At 40.9% G+C, this 23,544-nt stretch overlaps 1 protein-coding gene across 11 annotated transcripts in view; it reads left to right on the forward strand.

The window, feature by feature from the left end:
* The first annotated feature begins 315 nt into the window (after nucleotides 1-315).
* pcloa (piccolo presynaptic cytomatrix protein a) overlaps nucleotides 316-23,544 on the forward strand; it is a 44,919-nt gene continuing 21,690 nt past the window's right edge. For 7 of the 11 annotated variants that reach the window (XM_026239998.1, XM_026240014.1, XM_026240036.1 and 4 more), the window contains exons 1-6: nucleotides 317-758; nucleotides 2,826-3,837; nucleotides 4,663-5,742; nucleotides 14,529-16,790; nucleotides 17,070-21,306; nucleotides 21,612-23,164. In XM_026239998.1, the coding sequence (XP_026095783.1) occupies nucleotides 577-758; nucleotides 2,826-3,837; nucleotides 4,663-5,742; nucleotides 14,529-16,790; nucleotides 17,070-21,306; nucleotides 21,612-23,164 (10,326 nt within the window). In that variant the 5' untranslated portion in view covers nucleotides 317-576. Of the gene's footprint in view, nucleotides 759-2,825; nucleotides 3,838-4,662; nucleotides 5,743-14,528; nucleotides 16,791-17,069; nucleotides 21,307-21,611; nucleotides 23,165-23,544 lie in introns of all 11 variants that reach the window. The other 4 variants (XM_026240021.1, XM_026240073.1, XM_026240030.1 and 1 more) reach the window with 2 other exon arrangements.

Here is a 23,544-nt window from a genome sequence, read left to right on the forward strand (position 1 = left end):
GTTTAATTTTTTCCTGTCTATAAATTAACAACAAATCTTGATATTCGAAAAAAAAGTTAATGGATATGTAATCTGTCGACTACCTAATTAAACATATTTACAGGCCTATGTGTAACGTGCTTTCCGTAATGCAAAGTGTTCCAGTTTTTGTTACTACAAAACCAGCTGCTCTGCACCAAATCGGTTCGTTAATTAGGGAATTATTGGCTCGGCTTGAATGCAAAATAAACATTGTAAATATGATATGAGACGATTTTTTATGAGGCGCTTTGTCCCTTTAATTCATTTTTTATTTCAACGGCGACGTCTTGTGATCACCTGTGAGGGGCGGGACATGCGCGTTGGATGGATGAAGGAGGGAGGCGCACAACTCTAGACCTACACCCGCACGGAGAGGCTCTGCTCTTGGGATGTGCGTTATCGCACAGAGACCCTCGACTGAAATGGAGAAATAAAACGACATGCATCCAAGACAACCGCGGATACCGACGCCGATGCCTTATTCCGGACATTAAGAGCCGAATCGCCGCGTAATTAGCTGGAGGGAGGGGGGTTAAAAGGGAAAAGGGGTCGATCATGGGGAACGAAGCGAGCCAAGAAGGCGGCGAAGGGGCATTCGCTGGATTACCAGCGGGACTCGCACCTGATGGGAAGGGTGGTTTCATCCAGATGCCCGCTGGGGTGGAGGCAGACCTCAGTAATCTATCTGAGGAGGAAAGAAAGCAGCTTGTGGCCGCTATGGCCAAAGCGCAGTCCAGGCAAGTTGAAGTGTTTATAAATCTATGCCGTAATCACGATGATGATGTCCGTCCCTTCAGTGCCCGAGCTCTTGTGTTGGACGCGTCTATGATGTGCTTGTGTTTTGATCAGGGCACTGCAGGTTGTCACATCACGACAGCAGCACCGATGCAAAACATGATCACACCCATTCACGCTCTTGCTGCATGTCTAAGGCCGTTTTATAGCTAGATATTTAATCCGGCCAAAATTTCAGCCCTGCATATGACTGCAATTCAATACCTCCTTAGAGCACTTCTGTTTTATAACTATACATATCGGTAGAACCTACCGCTGATTTGAACGAAACGCATTTTTTATAATTAGTATCATCATTGTTAATATGGTGGGGCACTGTATGTGCACAGTGGATGTGCATAGTATTTTAATGAATGTAGTTTTCTTTAAACCACCTTATTCAATCCATGCAAGACACCACGGTTATAGATTGAATTAAAAATAAGAGTTTCCTTGTATGAAAATATGAATCCATGCTGACAAACATCCGTTCTCTATGTATCCAGATATCCATTGCGTTCTCCATGCACACTCCATCTTCCTCTTATGGGCTGTGTAGGTGATGTCATGAGCAGATTTGGATAACACTGCCTGAGAATAACACAGGTCTATGACAATTCGATCACTAGAAAGCACTCGATCGACATTAACTTTGACATGATCTCATTCGTAAGCTAATTGAATTGTGTCTTTAAAACTGCTTAGGCGTAAATATGTTATTTTTGCCCAAGCGCAAATGGGGGAGGGGGTTTAAATATTAATATGACTAAATATAGCACCGCAAGCACAAATGCCATCATGCTCATTGATCGCTTTTGCTTATTTTTGGAGAGCGTGCGTGTAATATTACACCTGAAAACAAGAACTGTGCTACAGTCATATCATATATTGTTCGCTGTCCGTGGTGCTGAAACGCTTGAAGTGATGCCTAAGTGAAGAGCGCCGCTCGATCAGAAACAATACGAAAATTGGACGTGGCGTGATGATCTTTTATGGGAGGCTGAATGACAGAACGATCAAATATATGTAAAATAACGCTCCTGTGATCGACTAACCGTTTGAGATGCTGTGCTGAACAGCCATTGAGCTAACAATAGTAATCCACTGAAATTAATTATGGTGAAAATGGGCCAAAAACTATGAAACGTTATTTTAAATTAGTCTTTATTTTTAATAAATAAATTCTGTTAAAATTATCATATTTTGATAAGTAATTACACTTTTTCACCCTCAGTTGGCATCACTAGAATAACAAAGGATAGAGAAACTTTGCAGATGTAAAAACTGACATCAGGCTTTTGTAACTAGATAACAATGGACAAATGCACTAAAAGAAAGGTGTCTCTGTCTTCTTACATGAGAGGCACTTTCTCTTTGTATTAAGATGCGCTAAATAGCCTTATAGCCAAAATGCAGGACAACCCTATTTATTAAAGCACTAATAACCAAGAGAGCAGTATTCTGGCATAGGAACTTTAATATCATAACTGGGAAACTCAAATATGTTTGTTAAAATTTTGACCACAGTATAAAGGTGATAGGTAACCATTGGTATATAATTTGAGTTTTGGGCCTTTTGGGGGGCTTTAAGTTCTGGTGCATGCTTAGTTAGCCTTTATATTTATTTTCTGTCACATTAAATTGTGATGAATACATTGACAGTTAACTTTGTTTTTGACTTATTCTGTGTGTTTTGTTGCTGCAGTCTCTTAGAATTAATAAACTATTTAAATATTGTTCACTGACAGCAGTAATAGACTTCATATGTATTGTGGATACGTCTCAATATTGTTTGTCTTGCGTTGTGACCGCAGAGCCCATTTTAGATGTACATTTTTTCTGCTGCATGAATTTTGCTTTTGATTTGATTGTCTGATTAATTTGCAGTGGCCTTTGAAATGTATTTTTGGATTTTATCCACTATAGCTATTAAGTAAAAGTACATTTCAGTTAATCACATATTTTTTAAAATCTATGTTGACTTGAGGCTAATAAATGTGAAGTTGACCTTATGTCTGTTCACTCCACAGGCCACCAGAGACTCAAGCTGGTGGCACCAGAGTCCCAGCAGGTCTCAGTAAAAGTCGGACTGTAGATGCATTTGGAGAGGGGCCGCCTCCCAAGCCAAAGCCTGGACGGAGCCCCTCCTCACTCAGTCTCCTTGAGTCACGTTTCCGGCAGGAGCCCAAAGACCCAGAACAACCACGAACTGGCATGTTCTCATCTGGCTTCTTGAGTGGGGCCAACCCCCTGAGTGCGGTCTCTTCTGCTGTCTCCTCTGCCAGCATCCCAAAGTTTAGTTTGTTTGGTGATGATGAGGAAGAGGTGCCTACAAAGCAGGAAGGAAAGCCTCCTGGCCCACAGAGTGGAGCAGGGAAGGGTCCTCCTCAGCAAGGGGGTAAGCCACCTCAGCAAGGTCCACCTAAAGGACAGGGGCCTGGAGGTAAACCTGGAGGTCCTAGTCCCCAACAACAAAGACCAAAACCTAGTGGACCAGGACCCCAACAGGGACCTAAACCTGGGGGACCCGGACCCCAACAGCAGGCACCTAAACCTGGTGGACCAGGACCTCAACAGGGACCCAGACCTGGGGGACCAGGAACCCAACAGCAGGGACCTAAACCTGGTGGACCAGGACCTCAACAGGGACCCAGACCTGGGGGACCAGGAACCCAACAGCAGGGACCTAAACCTGGTGGACCAGGACCTCAACAGGGACCCAGACCTGGGGGACCAGGAGCCCAAGAGCAGGGACCTAAACCTGGTGGACCAGGACCTCAACAGCAAGGACCCAGACCTGGAGGACCAGGCCCCCAGCAACAAGGGCCTGGGAAGCCTGGTGCAGGGGTTACAGCAAAACCCAGTGGACCTCAACCACAGGGTAAACCTGGACTGGGGGCTCAAGGGAAAGCAATGTGTCCTCTTTGTAATTCTACAGAGCTGAATCTGCAGGCTAAAGACCAGCCACCCAACTACAACACATGCACCCAGTGCAAACAGCAGGTGTGCAGCCTGTGCGGCTTCAGTCCACCAGACTCAGCGGTAAGAGACATATCTGCTGCCTTCACTAAATCATTCACCTAGATCTCACACTGGTGTCACTTTTTACCTAGATATAGATAAGAGTGGCATATATTGTCAGCTTTTTGTACAAGGCACTATTATTCTAGTATTTCTTTGAAGACATCAGCAAAATCAGTTCATATTTTGCTCATTAAAGGTGCAGGGTTTTGTTTTAATAACCCTTCTTTGGTTCTGCCTAAAATGCTGCTTGCACTTATTCCTCTCATCCATGAGTTTGGGAGGAAAATATTGGCACAGAAGGTGGAAGATTATCAAGGTCACTTACATCACCCAGACAGGAAGTGGAGGAAGTTGTTATTCAGTGTGTTTAGAAACTACATTCATCAGTTATAAAGGCAGTGATTATACAGACGTTTGGCATTATTCCTGGTCCATGTTAGAGAGAATAACAGTATTACTCACACAGTGATGAGTGTACAGTGTTAAACTTGTTTTCTAAAGGATTTTAAAGTGTGCATTACAATAAATGTCTCCGCCAAACCAATAATACAAGTAAATTAAATGTTATTCATATAATTAAATCAGAAATTCATGACTTTCAGAGATAACTAATCAATCCAATAAGAATAAAGGATTACAAAGAATAAATGATAACAGAAAGTTCTCCACAAATTAATATGTTGCTTACTGGGTGTTTCTGTTGAGTGGCTGGCTATATAAATTAAAATATTGTGATTGCTATTTTCTAATGAGCTTGAGATGATGCAAATCAATATTCTTATAAAAATGTTATTTGCAGCATCAGTGTTCCTGTGCCTTGACTTTCTCTGTTTGTTACAACAGGGTAAGGAATGGTTGTGTCTGAACTGTCAGATGCAGAGGGCAGTGGGGGGCATGGAGCCTCCTGGACCTCCAATGATGAAACAGCCCCCCAAGCAGGGTTCTGCACCTCCCTCCCCACAAAGGAAGGAGCCACCTTCTGGGTTTCCCTCTAAGGATGAGCCAGGGAAGAAGCCCCCAATGCTGACCAAACAACAGAGTATTGCTGATACTGGGAAAGGAAGTACTCCTCCAACTACACCAAAATCTGGACCACAGCAGGGCCCTCAGCCTGGACAACTAGGGGCCAAGCGTGGGCAGCCACCACCTCTTCAAAAACCTTCACAGAGCCCAAAAGGTAGTCCTCAGCCTTCTCCTGCAAAAACTACTCCAAAACAAGATGGAGGGGGCTTTTTTGGAGGATTTGGTCTGGGAGGATTGACAGAGGTGACAAAACCCTCTGGAGGTGCCCAGGCTACAGAGTCAGTCGCAGGAAAACTCTTTGGTGGATTTGGTGGGTCGTCCGAACCTCAGGTCGGTTCTACTGCTCAGGCCAGCGAGTCGGTCACTGGAAAACTCTTCAGTGGGTTCAGTGGTCTCACTGAGTCGGCTAAACCTATGCCAGCAAGTTCTCAGTCTGCCGAGAGCGTGTCTGGAAAGATGTTTGGTTTTGGCTCTTCCATCCTGAGCTCTGCCACCAATCTCATTTCCGGGGAGGAATCAAAGTCTCCCCCAGAATCTCCTCCAGGATCACCCCCTGATTCCCCCATTGGGTCTGAAGCAGACTCCCCTCCCGGATCCCTCCCTGACTCAGGCTCAGAGTCACCTCCTGACACACCACCTGCTTATTCCAAAGACACAGCCTCTCCAGAACCTACAGCCGCTGAAGGAAAAACATCAGCAGACATGCCCCCTCCAAAATCGACAGAAGTAAAGGAGCCTCCAACTCCAATTTCAGGCTCTGAGGCCCAGTCCTGCTGTCCACTCTGTAAAGTGAAGCTGAACATGGGATCAGGAGAGTCACCTAACTATAGCACCTGTACAGAATGCCAGAAGACTGTGTGCAACCTCTGTGGATTCAACCCCACTCCACATCTCTCAGAGGTAAGAGTTCTGCTGCAGCTCTTTGTTAAAGTGTTTTTGAGCAACTCTTTACCTTAATTTATTGGTGTATTTCCTATTAACACAGGAAGTTGGGCCAGAACACCTCATAGAGCTTGTTCTGTTTTTAGCTGTCTGTAGCTTTTAGTTTTTTCATCACGGCTGGCAACACTAAAAGACTATTTATGCTTCTTACATTAGCTTGTCGTAGGCAGGTGGTGTACATAATTTAGGAGGATGGGACATGCTTATTCCAGAGGGCATTTTATTGGACAATAATTTTTATACGTGTCTGTGAACAATATGAGTCATCAGTTTTTTTTGTTTGGTCAATTTTTCAGGTGTGTGCTCCTTTTTTTTATGGTGATCAAAGGTGTGATTTACAATGGGTTTTGTGTGATCTACATTTCAAGCATTTCTCTGGAGAATGGCTTTTTGCTGTTGCTCTTTGAAGTTTTTATTGTTCTTTAGCATTATACCTAAGTCTCATCATTCCTGTCCCTGTTTACTTAAAAAGCTTGACACTTCACTGTGTAATCCAGTGCACTCTAAGCCTTTTCGAGTCGATGTGTTTAAGAATGTCTCTGCACTCATAGTCTGATCCCATTTCAGATGACTTACCAACTCACTTCCTGTTGGAAATTAGACTTTGCTTTTTAGTGAACTCAGATGGTAGAGGAGGTATGTTTTAATGTTTTAAAAAATGAGCAAAGGAATATATTTGAGAGGAGTGTTCATCTAAACATTAAAATTATGTCATTTACTCACCCTCATGAAGAATGAATTTAAGGTGAGCTATATAAAATGGTAAAAACTTTATTATGTTTATTATGCATAAAATGTACCTTCATTTTATGATTCATATTAGCATGGGTTGCCTAGATGAAGGATAGACCTCAAGGAATTTTGTTTATTAATAGATTCTATAATTAGTTACTATATATTCTATAATTACCTACTAAATTATAATGTTTTGTAGCTAATTACAGTGTTCCTACTGTCTTGGATACCTGGAAATGTCAGGTTTAAAAATTTTCTTTTTTCTTCCCAGAGAAGAAAAAATGCTCCCAAAAATGCTTTGATTCTTTATGATGTGGCTGTGTAGAGCAACACTTGCATGCAGACCGGTGTGTCAACATCAGTCTGTCCGCTGAGGTTAACTGCCTGTGTGACTCAGAGCTAATAATTATCTCCTATGGGACACAAAGTTGTCTTCCTGGAGCTATATCAGATCTCGCAATATGTGTGTGTGTGTGTCTGTGTGTGTCTCTGTGTTTTATTTAAGGTTTTTTTTTTTTTTTTGTATGTGACAATGAATATGATAATTTAAATGTATTAATTCGTTTTGTCCACCAACATACACATTTTCAGTGTTTTTCATATGAAAAGATGCCACTGAATTAAATTGGTAAACATATCAGTTACTGCAGAATAAACACAGTCCACATTATTATACAGTGCATGTTTTTTGTGTGTGTGTGTGAAATTTGTTTTCTGCTTACTAAATGGTGGTAGATGTGGTAAATAGTAAATTTTTGTGTAGTTCTTTGCAACAAGATTTTTTATTCCAAGTGAGAGCACGTCTTTAAACAAATTATTACATTCCTCAAGGGTACTTGACGTGTTCTTCCATCCATATGAACAGGTTATGCTAAGCTCACATGCTTTGACCTCCACACCGTGGCCTTTGATGGCTCTCACATGTAAAACACCCCCTGTGTTTGATCATGGGTTTGTACACCAGGTTGCTCATTCTCTCTGTAATCCCATGAGTCTATTTCAGGTTTTCCAAGCAGATTAGCCTGAGCATGTGCGTCTGGTTTCACCTCACATGTTACAGCCAATGACTTCACTTATTATACTGTCAAGAGTACCCTACCAAGATGGCTGACAACACAGATCCTCATTAAGCTTAGACTAGAACGGAAAGCAGAGACAGTCCTGTCATTTTTAACTGCAGACAGGCCTTATTACACTCATTAAAATGAAGGTGTCTCATGATGCCATAGAAGAAACTCTTTGTCTAAATTGTTCCATTAAAAACCTTTAACATCTGAAGAACCTTTCTGTTTCACAAAAGCTTCTTTGTTCCAAAAGAAGGTTCTTCAGATTATAAAAAAAGGTAAGGAAGAGATGGTTCTTTAAAGAAACTTTGACTGAATTGTTCTTTTGAGGAACCAAAAATAGTTATTCTATGACAGGGGCGGCGAACTTCGGTCGGAGAGCCACAGCCCTGCAGAGTTTCTTCAACCCTAATCAAACACACCTGAACAAGCCAATCAAGGTCTGAATGGTTACTAGCAAGCTACGGGCAGGTGAGATATTAGAATTAGAAGATTAGAGAATCAGGGTTGGAGCTGAACTCTGCAGGGCTGCGGCTCTCCAGGAATGTAGTTCGCTACCCCGGTTCTGTGGCATCAGTTAAAGAACCTTTTGAAGCACCTTTATTTTTAAGAGTGTATAGTAAACGTTAATGCATGAGACTGCGTGCTTTTGGAGTGTGTTGTTTATTCGTCAGATCATCCTGATCAAAAAGGCTCAAGGCCGTACAAAATTGCGTTATCAGGATCAGTGCTGAAGAGCTTCCATTCGAAGAACATCCTCACTTGAGATTAGATTTAGTTTTTTTCTCTCCTCCTGTGACATTTTAACACTACTTGTGCTACTGTGACAATGTGGGGCGAGTGTGCATGTGAGAGTTGGTGTAGTAATCTGTTTGAGCTAACAGGATTTAAAGGGCAACAGCTGAGTTTTTCTAAAGGCCACTTTAGGGCCATATTTTAAAGTCTCTCAGTATGTACAAGGATTTAATATGACACACTTTACCTTTCAAAGATTTTCTCCATTTCTCTTCATTGTTTCTCTTACCTATCTCTCTAGTGGCAACACACCTTCTCCATCAGATTTTTCACTTACTCATGTGACTGGAATTCCTTGTGGCGCTGATCTTCTGCCTCATTCCATCCTCCTCCGTGGATTTAAATGACTTGAATTAGAATCTCCTATAACTCCCATTCTGTCTCTGTTCTTTCTTCATCTTCATTCTTTGTATTTCTCACTGGTTGTTTTGAAGAAGACAGGAAATGTTCCCTAGACAATCACAGACTGTGTATAATATAAAACACAAAGCATTTAAGTATATGCCCAGAATCTATGCTCTATTTATTTAGACTAGGGCTGTCAAACGATTAATCCCGATTAATCGCATCCAAAATAAACGTTTTTGTTTACATAATATATGTGTGTGCACTGTGTATATTTATGTATATATAGATAAACACACACGCATGTATATATTTTGAAAATATTTACATGAATATATTTATATTTTTTTATGAAAATAAATGTTATGCTACCAGTGCGGTTGATTAAAATTAACTTCTAAACATGAAAAACTCCTTTATCTTGACAGTATTTAACCCGGGTCATTTAGTTGTATCCGCAGACTCTAATCAGATTCTTTTGTTTAACTATTATATCAATGTTATTAGTGTTCCAAATTCATAATTGGCAGGACTGCGCTTAGTTGCACGTCATTTTACCTGATAAGCAATTTAACATCGTCCTTTAATCGCTAATGAAGTAGGCATTGTTGGACAAATCAGGTGTGCCGCTTTTTCTGTGTGGCACAGTGTTGACAGTTTCACAACAGTCCCACAGAGAACTGGACCAGGGATTAGAATGCACACTTTCTGTGTTTTTTTTTTTTTTGGTTGGCCATCTGCCTTAGGCTTTGAGTCACTTGCCAGCCACCTGATGTGTCATCCCTCCCCACAGAGCACCCCCACCTCAAAGATGACCCATTCATTCCATGCGTACAGTCACAGACAGCCCAGTGTAACATGAAATCAAGTGCATGTGGTTTGTCTTTTGCCATGCCTCTATTCTCCAAGGTGTTGCCCACACAATCACGCTCACTGTGACCCATCCACCTCCCACTCCACCAGTGTAATAGATTTAGTTGACTCCCCTTCCTCAGTATTTCCAGCACAGGGTCAGATACAGCACTGCATGGCCTCCCTCAGAGCAGAACTCCACAGTTTTACATAATCAACCACCTCCCTAAATCTGAGCATCTAGCAGCCAGAACTGCTTCCTGCTATTGTACCGTCTCTCTATAGCTGCAGAGCAGGCGTGATCGCATTCTGTTTTTGACCTGATTTTATTCAGCTTTGATATACAGAGAATAATATTGTCAATATGCATTTCACGTTTGCATCCAAGTCCAAATTAAATCATAATTTACTTTTTAAATATGTGTTCCTAGTCTCAATGTGCATGATTCGTCATTGCAAATTATTCCAAAGAAAAAAAATGTGGTGACATTTTATTTTATGCCTTTATGTATAAAGCATTATAAACGGTTATTAAAGGCTATATTGCATTACAATTATTCATAATGTGTATTGTAATACATTATATATTGTCGTAAATAATTATTACCACATTTAAAATGCATAGTGTAACAATAAATTGATAAGTGTTACAATGTCTTAACTGTGGTTACATGAGATTGTACAAATGCATTATAAGGTGCATTGCAAGGCATAATTAATGCATTTAAAACTACTTTTTTTAATGCATTTTATATAAAAGCCTTAAATAAAGTGTTACCAAAAATATTTATTTTGTCCCCTTCATCAAAATGTGACTCCTCTGTCACTATTTTTTTAAGCATTATTTTTATATAAATACAGTATTTACATAATTGTTGTGGTGAAAATGGCACCACAACTGAGGAACAGTGTTAATGTGTGTATAAAAAGGTGTCACCAAAATGGTTTGTCTTTTGACTCTTTGATTGTATTATAATGGTTTTTTAAAATGTAGTTAAAATTTTATGATGTATTTAGGAAATGTTCCTCCCAAATTTTGGACGTCTGTTCACAGTTTTGCCTAGAAATGAGAAGTTAAACTCCTTAATTCTTCCAAATACTTCAGCTCGAACACTTCATATCCGCTTTAAAGAGCTACTCAGCTGTCCTCTGTCTGCTTGTTCTGTTCCCATAGCTACAGTGCCGTCTTTGATCACTTAATGTGTACAGACGTGTGTTTCTGTGTGCCCTCCATCGCCATGGAGATCTGTCCGCCTGTCTGTTTAATTATGATGTTTGCTTTGTTTATCTTTAGCAATCTTGTGATTTCAAGCCTGCATTTATTAATAACACCACAGAGTCTCTTAATCTACAGGACGATGTGTCCATGTGAATGTCCTGTCACTCTGAGGCACCAAAAATTTGTTTTATCTGGAGTTTCAAAAATTCATAATGTATTCTTGGCTCAATCATACAGTGTAACTTAAATTGTCCGGTCTATCTGTGTTTTATTATACCTTTCTGTCTGGCGCGCAGTCAAAGCTGTGTCTCTGTACTCTCTTGTACGTTGAGGCAAAAATAGCCAAAGTGGCAAAAGAGTGGTAGAGGCAGAGCCAAGAATGACTGCAGGACATCAGGGGAGATGTTCCTCTTTGTGGCAGCAAGCTTTTATAGCCATGTATGTGACTGTGTGTGTTTTTCTTTGAGCTCAAAAGGCTCTCAATCCTGCAGTGTCCACCACGTGCCATCCTTTTCCTGATGTTTTGAAAGCAGTCATATTTTTAGATGTGAAGGTGTTTTTTTATAATGAAAACTGGCACATTCTAACTGTGCAGGCACCACCAGGAAATCAGTATGGTGCAGTCTTACAGGAAATGTGAACTTCACACAGACCTGCTGTAGCTAGCTAATAAGGAGAGGAAGAGGGGTGGTGGATGTGAGAGGAGGAGAGAAAAAAAGAGCATTGAAAGTGAGAGAGGAGGCGGTGAATGATATTAGAATTTGGAGGAGGAAGTGTGTGGAAAGGTTATTGAGAAAATGCGACTTCCTATTTGTTTGCATATTGTGCACAGAAGTGGAAAACAGTTTGACTTAATTTGGTCACATTTGAATTTTTTAATTAAATAAAAATACTTTTTCTATGTATCTAAATGTACATAAACTTACAATATACTTGCTATAGTTTTGATAATCCTACATTACTAGCCTTTTAAACATTTACATTGGTAACCAGTGATTCTACCAAAATACAGTTATTGTGTCACTTCAGTAAAATTGTGGTAAAATTTACATCAAAAATAATAATAAAAAAGGGGTTTGGAAAGTATATGATTGAAAGGATTGCCATAGTAATGTTTTATTATTATTATTATCCTACATTTGTAAAAACAAAAAAACAAAACTGTAAATAACAAAATTTGGTGGAAAATTAATATGGTAGGTTTGTAGGTGAGTGTGTTTCATTAGTGAAATAAGTCTGTGGCATTCTTTGGGCTTTTAGTAAATTTAGCTCAGTTTCACACCGTTTATTGACAGATTTCACACATGCACACATTCTGGCTTTGAGAGTAAGCACACCCATCTGTGCTCAATGGATAGAGATTATAAAGCACAGTTTTCCTGATTGACAGAAACAGAAACTTCAATTCAGATAATGTCCAACAGAAGAAAGAGTTTAAATGTATCTAAGAAAACATTTTGTAATCAAGAAGCTAAAAATCCCTCTTTGAATGGTGTCACAATAAAAATGAGAGATGGTTTTCTTAGGAAGGAAAGATGGGATGCTTTTTTTCCTACTGTGTTTTTTGGAATTCTCTTTTTCACAAATACTCTTCTTTTTTTCACTTCATCAGATACACTTCCACTGAAAAAGTTACGAAATTAAAATGGCCTGTTCCATTAACATGCAATTTTTTTCTATACCCTTTTTTTTCTCTTTGTGGAAAATATTCTTTAAAAAAAATCTGTAATATTTCTCAGATACAATCCCTTATCAGCAACCTGAGATGCTCTAAAGAAGTCTGGCATAGATTATATAGGCCATCATAAAAAACGTAATGTTGCTCTGTCTGATATTCCTGTCTGCAAACTCAGCAAGTATGAAAGAATGAGTGGTGAGAAGACAAGCGGTGTTTTCAGCCCAAGCCACAAATCACATGACTGCCTGAACTCTCATTATTTCGCATCAGTTCCAGTCTCTTCACCTCTGAGACTGCTGGATTTAATGCCTCTGTTTGTGAGGCTAGTAAATCTTAATGCTTTTTGAAATACATGAGTATGCTAGGAAGATCATGCAGAGGTGATTAGCTGTTAGTGGTCAGAGATTGAATAAAATCACTCAATTGATGATTCATGTTATAATGTAAGTCGATAGCCTGTGAGTCAAATAGATTCATTTTTTTTTTTTATTCGGTTCCAAGTCTATATTGCCTCTATCTGATCTTGTCATTTGTTATATGGTAAATGGGCGGACCGCTTTATTGCTGATGAATTGCATAAAAATAAGTTTTGCACAGCTTTCATTTTCAAGTTCAAGTTTCAGTTTTTAAGCTGTATTAGAAGTGAGATCATCTGTTTTTGCTCATCATTATAATAATTGGCAGTAATGCATTTCAGGGAACTTTACTGCAGTGTTTGACCAGACTTTTTAAAAGTCTTTACATTTTTGTTTTCCTTATTTCCTTGATTTGTAGTTGTTGGTCATTTTTTCCTTAGGGAGGATAATATTTCCCTCTCTTCTGATGTACCTGATGCAATATTGTTGAAATACAAGTACCTTTCATAAGGTTACAAGCACATCACTCTTTCATCTTATAGGGTTTCATTAAGATCATGTGTCTTTGTCCTTGAACTCTGTCCTTGCACACTAAATAAAGTAATTGGTCTTGCCATACAACTTGTGTGTGGTATGAAATATCCATATCTCAGAGTGTCTCTGCCCTCGCGTTGAACAGGGATCCTCTAGATTTAGACTAAACCCTACAGCAAAGCCACTGGAGAACCAAAAAGTAGCTAAGTATGCCTCAGAACTGAAGCCTAGATCGCTCTGAATTTACATCAGCCAGTGGGGCATGATTCCTCATGAGAGGACTGCCTGCATGTGGCATCTGCATCCCCCACAAACATTTAATATTAATCTCTGACGTTACCATTTGTGGCTCATCCAGTGTCATGGAGTGCTCTGCTTGACATCACAAGTTTCAGTAAATGTATTTTTTGTAGCTTTCAGCAGCTTTTTTTTTCTTTGGAAAATACATCTGTGAAATCTTAATAAATTCCTGTGGGCTGGAATATCGGGGAAACAGCCATTATAAAACAGTTGTTCGTTTTAATTGAGCTGTGTTCAAATCTCAATCACAGCTTAAGTGGGGGATGGAATTTTTCCTCATGTCGTCTCTCTAGTAAATTATGCTGAAAGGATGCTAGTTTCTGTGAACAACTATAGACCACATTTTATTTATTGCATTTTCCAAAGTGTTTGTTTGCAGATTGAATTGTTTGTAAATAGATAATTTTGTGTAGCCTACTTTTGTGAATTGGGGGAATACCATACAGTATATCCACACAGCACTGCTTAAAGCTGCTTAATCTTTTAGCTTGTTTTACGTCACAATTAGCCTAAAAATAAAGACCAATACACCCACCTCCACACATAGAAATGTATATGCATTCACTTCATATATTCACTAGCATCTGTTAATGGTTGGGGTGCAGTTTTTGCTGAACAGGTTTTTCTGGCATTGAACTGATAAAGGTTCATCCCATTACTATTAATAATAAATGAACAATCTTTTAGGTCACATACATTTAAAAAGCACTTCAGAAATAGAGTGAGTTATCCTCTGCTGTAGTATTAAAGGTTTATTAGTTAAATGTGTTGTGATACATGGTAAAATCTTTAGAGGCGGGAAATGTATTGTAGCACCTTAACTTTCAAAACTTAATCTCAAATCTGCTATTATTCCTTTTTTGCAGAAAGAATGGCTCTGCCTAAACTGCCAGACCCAAAGGGCTCTCTCTGGGCAACTTGGGGATATGCCACCTCCTCCTTCTCCATCCAAGCTGCCAGCCAAACATGAACCCACCCCTCCCTCCTCCCCAGCCCATGCAGCATCCTCCACCCCCTCCTCTCCTGCACCTACTGCCACTGCCACCCCCACCAAAGGGCTAACACGGATGCCCAGCATAACTCAGGCCCCAGCTGACAAGTCTGAGCCAGTCTCAGCCAAAGTTGATGCTAAAGATATCAAAAAAACTAATGCAGAACAAGGGGTTACAGCAGAGCCAGTACCGAAGAGCACACAGGTAGTACCAGAAGAGAGCAAAGAACAACAAGCACGTGGCACCCTGAATGAAAAAACAGTGGGCGCAGCAACTATAACCAAGCAATTAGTTAAGGAAGATGCCCCTCCTTTACCTCATGTTTTAAAAGAGACGGCAGATGTTAAAGGGGCAGCTGTAGAACAGCCTGAAACTGAGGACCAAACAGAGGTACAGAATACAGAGAACAGTGAGCCAGAACAGTGCCAGGTCCAAAAAACAGAATATGCTAATACATTTGAAAAAGAGCCTGATATCAGCCAGGAAGCACCTATAATTGATAATGTCATTCAGACCCTTCTGGTTAGTGACATGGAAGCCATTTCAGGAAAAGAAATAGAGCCACAATCCACTGAGACATTAGAACCAGCCACAGAGATCAAAATGAAAGAGTCCAATGTAAGTCAGACTACAGAGAAACAATCTGAAGAGCTCGTACTACCCTCAAATGTAGATACAGTAGATAACATGCCTGTAAAGGAAAGCTCTATTGATACAGCAACTTATGATCTTGGTCAAAGTAGCATAGGGAATGTGCCAGAGAGGAAACCTGAGGCCTCTGTGCAAATTGAGGCACCAGGGATTGAGTCCAGTGAGCCCCGTGATGATCAGCCATCCTATTATATTACCTATCAGGAAAAATATGCAGAGCCAGAAAATAAAGCAGATCAACTTGAAAATGGGGTCATAGCGGAGGACATTTTAAATAACAAATTAAAAGAAGAGCAGGTTACAGAAACAACAAAGCTAACCCCCCAAAATAATGTAAATGTATGTGACAAAGAAGTGCTTATAGTACAAATTTCTGAGATGAAAGATCAATTTGAAAAGTCAGAAGTCACTACCAAAGATTCTAGTCTTATTGCAAATAATATTTCTGTAGATAATAACGAAGGGAATTCTGAAAAAAGTCCATCTTTAGTTACTGAACTCAGCTTTACAGAAGAGATATTGGCCAGTGGATCCGAAAAAGTTAGTAAATGTTGCCCGAAGGATCACTGCACTAAAGAGGTCTATGTAGAAAAAGAGGAAAAGCCTCTGGAAAAGGAACAGATGAGCACAGATAAAGTAGTGCTGGAAAAATGTATGCCAGATCAAGCAGGTGAAGATTTAGAGATCCTCAAGAACACAGAGCAGAAAGTCACTCTCAAGACTATGCCTGACGACATCAATTTTGAATTTAGTTCTGAAAGCCCTTTCTCTGAAATAGAGATTAGTCCAGATAAAAACATAGAGGTACAAAAGATGGGGGAGACATACCCTCCAACCATTCAAGAAGCTGCTCCCAAACCAGATAATACAATGTCAAAAACAGAGAAAATATGTGAGCGAAACACAGAGTCAGATGCTTTTATTACAAAGAATGAGAATGAATCTATCGTCATTAAAGATGAACTGTCAGAGATTGTAGAAAAAATATTTCCAGAAGAAAAGGAAATTAGGCAAATTCCAGACATTGTGACAGAAAAAGTTTTAGAACAGTCTGTCATGCCAAGTGGTTTTGCTGACCAGAAAATTGAAGTCCCCTCATTCCCTGTGGTTAGTCAGAATGAAGACATAAAAGCAATAATTGTGATTAAGCCTGAAGTGTTGCAGTCTGCACAACAAGTCAAAACCCCTGCTGTAATATCTACTGTGTCTAGTGTGAAAGATAAATTAGCCAGTGAGGAGCTGATGGAAAAAAAACTGGTTGTAACTGACCTGGAAGTCACCAAAAAAGCTAAACTGGAATCTACAACTAATTTTGTGCCCCATGGCCTAGACCATGATGTAGAAGTAGTCTCCCCACCATCTACATTTAGCCAAAAGGAAAGAAACAAATCAGAGGAGGGAAAGTTGACCTCTGAACCACAAGAAAAATTGGAGGATGTGCTACAGCCATTGATAAAGTCTAATGAAATTGATGAATCTGGAGAGGTAACTGTACATGTAGCTATAGAGGTTACATGTAGCTATAGAGACTTTATCTTGTAGATAAACTAGATTAATTGTCTTGACACCTACAGTATCCCACAGTTGATCTCAGGTAGAGGTATAGATAAATTATAGAAAATCTAGGTTCACTGTGTAGACACCTCCAGAACTCCAATGTTTAACTTATGTAGTTCTTATTTATCTTATAAATATAATGCATGTTTTTATCATAGTTGAAATCATAGCTTGTCAAATTCTTATTCTTTTTTTTCTGTTTTATAGAATAAAGAAGAGGCTTTTGTCCCAGTGAAAGAGAGTGAGCTACTGAGGAAGTCTGGTGAGAAAGATAAAGAATGCAGCCCTATGAGTACTTCAGACTTGGCCAAGTTGGAAAGCACCGTCCTTCCTATACTAGAGGCTCAGACAACATCTAAAGAGGAATCACAAACTGAAACTCAAAAGATCAAGCGTCGACTGGAGGTGTTGCCAATGTCTCCAGAACCCAGCTCAGAGGATGAACAACATGGAGAATCTCAAGAGCAAAAAATCGATGTACCAAAAAAAGAGCGGAAAAAACTTCTGGTTCCAACTGATATTCAAGGAGATTCTTTTGACGACAGTAGTGAGGGAGAATCTTCACCTAAACTGCAAAGGAAAAAGACTGGTGGAGATAAGGAAGTAGAAATGGAAAGTCCTATGGATGAGGAGGATTTCATCCGGAAGCAGATCATAGAGATGAGTGCAGATGAGGATGCATCACCATCTGATGAAGAAAACATTGCCAGACGGAAAATTAAAGATCAAGAGAAGACGCAAATGAAACAAAATGCAAAGAAAGATGAAAAGGACAACAGTGATTTGTGCAAAGGGAGACACCTTCTCAAAAAGAACAGCAGTATCAGTCCAGAAGATGAGCCTGAATGGAAAAGTATTATTTCTGTTACTAAAATTGAAGAACTAGATAAAGGAGAACAACCTTCGGTAGACAGTGGAGTTGGTATGCGACACTTTAAAACAATTGAACTTAACAGTGCAGCAGCCACTGTACGTCAGATATCAGATGACGGTGAGCTAGAGAGCCTAACAGACTCTCCTGATGACAGGTCCAGAGGTGAAGGCTCTTCCAGTTTACATGCATCCAGTTTTACCCCAGGAACATCTCCAACATCTTTGTCCTCTCTTGATGAAGACAGTGACAGCAGCAGCCCAAGTCATGTTCGGTCTAGTGGTGAGGGCAAGCAGCAGAGGAAAGCGAAGCACAGGTCAGGCCAGCTTCCTACCATTGAGGATTCATCAGAGGAAGAGGAGCTGCGAGAAGAAGAAGAGCTTCTGAAAGAACAGGAGAAGCAAAAGGGCACAGGAAAAAAGTCAAAGAAAGACAAAGAAGAGATACGGGCACAGAGAAGGAGAGAAAGGCCCAAAACTCCACCAAGCAACCTCTCACCAATTGAGGATGCATCTCCCACAGAAGAGCTACGACAAGAAGCAGAGATGGAGGAATTCCGCAGGTCCTCCTGCTCAGACCTCTCCCCAAGCATGGAGTCAGAACCAGAGAGCTTTGAGATTCTCCCAGAAAAGATTGTTGCTGTCCAAAAAGTGTATCAGTTACCAACATCAGTCTCACTGTACTCTCCAACAGAGGGGCAACATGCTGATATTCAGTCCAAAGAAAAGAGAAAACAAGCATTAAGAAGTGCAGATGAGGCATATGAAGAGATTATGCTCAAGGTCAAATCTCCAACTAATGATGGAAAAGAACATCCACCTGGTAAAGAATCTCTTTATGGGGGCATGCTGATAGAAGATTATGCATACAAATCTCTTGTTGATGATGCGTCCTATGAGCAAGAACCAGATAAACTTTTTGTGTCAGAGAAACCCAAAAAACCCCTGAGATCACCTGATGAGGTTTATGAGGACATGATGCAAAGAAAGAAAGAGATTATGCTTAAGGAACAGGAGATAAAACACAGTAAGCCAGTAGAAGATGCTCCTAATATAGAAACCATGTTGCCTGAAACTGACTCAAGCAAAGAACAAAGCATTATGTCATCAAGCACCACAGGTCAATCCAGAAAGGATGGAAGGCCATTATTAGATGCAGAAGCAGCCTATGAGGAGCTTATGAAGAAGCAAAGAGCAGTACTAACTCCAGGTGTCAGTCCAACTCAAGTAGGCCCTGATCCGAGTGGCATGGCACAAGGTACAACAATAAGCCAAGTTGAAAAAACCGAGCCATCACCCCTACGAAGAATACTGCCTATTCCTGATCTAAGAGTGACACAGTGCTCCTCGGGTGAAGAGGAATCTGGTGAAGAGAGCATTTCTGATCAAACACAAGACTCTGAGAAAGCTACCGTTTCAGTTACAAAGACTGAATCAGAACCACTTGTAGATGAGGCTTTCCAGAAAACATCAGCTTCAGAGCCAGTCGCAGATGATTTGTCACTACAAAAAGAAGTGACATTGTCTGCAGTATCAAGTGATTCACAGGATGCCACAGAGAAAGATATAGAAATTGAGCAGACAGTTGTTGTTGACTTGTCCAAGTCATCAGCCTCTAGTCAAATTGACTCTTTTACAGCACCAATTCCTAGTGTAATTTCAAGATCCTCTGCCCCAGTAGTTGTAAGTGTATCACCTTTACCCACAGTACCACAATATATAGTACCCACTGTACCTAGTGTTGTATCAACTGCTCCACTAGTTCCTCCCAAACCAGTAGTACTACGCAGAGCTGCATCTCTGGAAAAAGCAGACATTCCAGTTCCTCCACCCTTGCCACCTCCAACTTTACCCAAACCCTCTGTGTATCCCAAAAAGACTCCACCACAGGTCCCCCCAAGAACTACTCCAGTTGGCATACCAACCACAGGGGACAGTGTACCAGTAAGACAACCTCTCACTCCAGGGTATAAGCCCCATGTTCCTCCACCTGTACCACCTAAGCCATCCTCTATCCCTGCAGGCCTAACCTTCAGTCACAAACCTGGGGAGACTGTTAAACCTCCTATAGCTCCCAAACCCATAGGTGGTTCTCAGCTACCCTTTACAGCCCACACACCTGCAAGACCTACCATACTGAGTACAAGCAGTGCAGATAGTGTCCTTAATTTAAGTCCTTCTACCGAAAGTAAAACCACATCTCCTCTCAAGTCCCCTACATCACCCAGGTTTGGAAAGGTTTTACGTGACACATATGTTGTTATTACTTTGCCATCTCAGCCTGGTTCACCTACAGAAGGTATCACAACCCAAGCCTCAATTAATCCTAGCCAAGAATCACCTCAGAAACCACCTCCTTCACCACCTCAACCACCTCCACAGTCACAAACAACTAGAGTACCATTGGCGTTCACACGAATTACTGAATCTATTGAAAGTCAAGAAATATGTGGTACAGAGAAGGTAGTTTCTAGCATGAATCATGTCTACGAGGCTATTTCAGCCTCAACGCAGCCTCAGTCAATTAATCCAAATGTTGGGGTTCAGGTAGTTACCACTGAAGTCCAAAGAACCACAGTGTCTGTTGTGCATGAAAGGACACCACCTCCACGTCCCATTCCAAGAGCCACTGGCATCTCTGTTGTTCAAGAAAGCATAAAACCTGAACCAGCTCAATTGCAGAATGGTCATGCCTACCATCCTGGTGAGGTGGTGGATCTCCGTACCCCAAAGATAGATGCAGAGACATCCATGAAAGGTGTGGATCTGTCTTCCTCTGAGTCAAGACGACAGTCCCTTGCTATTGATAGTGGTGGACGTCAGCAAAGTGCTGTGCAGTCATCTGTAGTAAACCTAAGCACTGATACTTCCTCAGTCTCTGTGGTTACTGACAACATCACCATCCTCACGTGCACAGCCACTGTAGCTTATGGTAGTGATGCATCGCTGTCTACATCAATGCCTCTCCAAATTACAACAGCTAAATCCTTTGAGCCTGTGTCTCAAATTATTTACAGACCAGTGGATTCTCAACCAGAGAAACCCATAAATCTCTCTACAACAATGGGTAAAACTGTTCCTGTAACAATGGCTCCTACAATTGCAAGCAATGGCATTTGTGCAACTATACCCCCTCGTCTAGAAACAGGCTTATCCGGTGCAGTTGATCTCACCACAGTAAAACCTGCACAAACTTTGGTTGCAATGAATGGGTCCACTGCAGGGGTGGTTACTGCTGTAATTACAGAGGATAATGGAAAACCAGTAGATCTTACTGCTGGAAGAAGAGCAGTCTGCTGTGATGTAGTCTACAAGCTTCCTTTTGCAAGCAGCTGTACAACTCAGCAGCCCTCAGCTCCATTACCAGAGGATCGCTTTGGCTACAGAGATGACCATTATCAATACGATCGTTCTCCTTATGGTATGAGAGGTCTCGGTGGCATTAAACCCTCAATGTCGGACACAAACTTGGCAGAGGCTGGTCTCTTCTTTTATAAAAGTAAGCATAGTTATGATTACAAGGAGACCACTGAAGGTGCTGTAGACCTGACATCTGGAAAAATGTCGGTGGCAGGTCAGTATGGCATTGAAGATCTTTCTTCTCGATATAATTTTGAGTTGCCTCTACTTATTAACAGCTGATTTTTTTTGTATGCCTGTCTGTATTCCCTTTTTTGGAAAGCCATTTTGCATGCTCTCGATATATTTTTATTTATTTTTTTGTTTTTTTTTGTTTTTGCATGTCACTGCATGCTATTCGATATACTTTTTGATGCTTTATTTCTCATCCTTTGGATGGTGCATGGTTATATCAATGCTTTTACCAATGCACTCTTTGTATGTGCTGAACTCTAATCTAAGAAAATGAACTTTTAACAGGTGAAGCTGTAGACTATTCGAACAAGTCTACAGGAGTGTGCATTGGAATGACAGTTCCACAGTACACACAAGCCAGGATTACTTCAGCAGTTGGAACCCACTACGGTGTTTCTAGTGTCCTAAGATCTTCCAATGGTATTGTTTATTCTTCTGTAGCAGCTCCAGTCCCTTCTACATATGCCATAACCACCCAGCCTGGCTCTATCTTCAGCACATCCTACAATACTCTGTCAGGCATGCACACAAGTGATACTATGCCTTCACTGTCAACTCTACAGAATCAGCCTCTCACTAGGTCACACAGCTTTCTTTCAACAATTGCTTTAACCACAGCAGGAGAACAAATTGACTTACCATTAAATCTGGAGACTGTTGTTTCAAAGGCTGGCCTTTCAACAACTCTCTCAGATGTAGTTTCTACAGTCACCACAGTGGCAGCACTGGACACCTACACAAATGCCTCACTAGAGGCAATTGCAGCCTCTTTAGAAGCTCTGTCTTCACCCTTGGTTCCAGGAGATGGACAGTACCAGATGGAGCGTGAACTTCTTGAGATAGAGAAGATAAAGCAGCAACGCTTGGCTGAAGAACTTGAGTGGGAGAGACAGGAGATACAGCGGTTCCGTGAGCAAGAACAGCTTCTTGTGCAGAAGGAGCTGGAAGAACTCCAGGCCATGAAACAGCAAATACTATGTCAGCAAGAAGAGGAGAGACAGGCCCACCTTTTGATGCAAAAGGAAACTTATGCTCAGCAACAGGAGCAGTTAGAGCAGATCCAGAGACTCCAAGAACAGCTCAGACAGCAGTTGGAAGAACAGAAGTTCAGGCAGATGTATACAGGTGAAGTCCTGCCAGAGGCTCTTGTTGTGGCAGGAGAAAGAAAAATGGACAGTGGCTGCCAGACTGATGAGGAGGATAATACTGAAAAGGCCTACACTGCAGGAAGGAAAAAGAAAAGTACAAAAAAAAGTGTTGACAGTTGTGTACAGACATATGATGAAGACCAAGATGAATGGGAAGTTCCTGCTCGAGGCAGGCGCAGTAGACCACGTGGTGGTAAACATGGCATGGGTGAAAGAGGAGCCGTTTCAGTTCAGGCCCTTACTGAAATCTCTGTACAAACAGACTCCTCAGGAACACTTAAGGGGCACTCAGTGCAGGTAGATACTAGATTAGATTATTCTGACTCTGATAGAACTTCCTCTCCAAAGAGGCGTCCCACTCCACTTGATATAGGTCAGTCTCCTCACCTCAGAGCAGATGCCTCTACTCTTCAGGTGGTCTCAGGTCCTCCTAAATCCCCCAAAGTACTGTATTCTCCAATTTCCCCTTGTGTATCCCCTAGCAAATCCCTTGAGTATCTGTCCTATGAGAAATCCCTTGGAGAGACAAGCCCACAGAGAATACACTCTGCCACAGATCTATCCAAAGGTCCACCAACAAGTCCTAGGGCTCCCAAGGTCATACAAAGGTCAATGTCTGACCCCAAACCCATGAGCCCAACTGCTGAAGAAAGGGCAGCAGCAAATCTCCAGTATCCTGAGGTTTACTCTGTGAGTATACAGTATTTTTTTCATAAGTGTTTAAGTTTTGTGAGAAGACTCAACTTGGAAAATATACTGAAATGTCATGCCTTATGTAATAGCTTTTTACATAATTGTTTGTTAATATATTATTTCAAATGTATAATGCCTTGTGGCAGATTAATCAAATTGTTTTTGTGTAATATCTTCATGCTGTTGTTCAGCTTACATTGAGTTTATCTTTTTTGTTTTTCAAATGTTGCCTTAGGCCTGGTAGCCATTGACATGTTAGATGTCCTTTTTTTAATATTTTCAGTGCATGCGCCTTTAAAGGCAGTGCAGCAGAACAGCAGATATAGAGTATGTGTTTGTTTACCTGTCCTCAAGGCATGTCTGACATGAGAAAACAA

The sequence above is a fragment of the Carassius auratus genome, chromosome 4 (genome assembly GCF_003368295.1).
Source record: "Carassius auratus strain Wakin chromosome 4, ASM336829v1, whole genome shotgun sequence".
Taxonomy (NCBI): domain Eukaryota; kingdom Metazoa; phylum Chordata; class Actinopteri; order Cypriniformes; family Cyprinidae; genus Carassius; species Carassius auratus.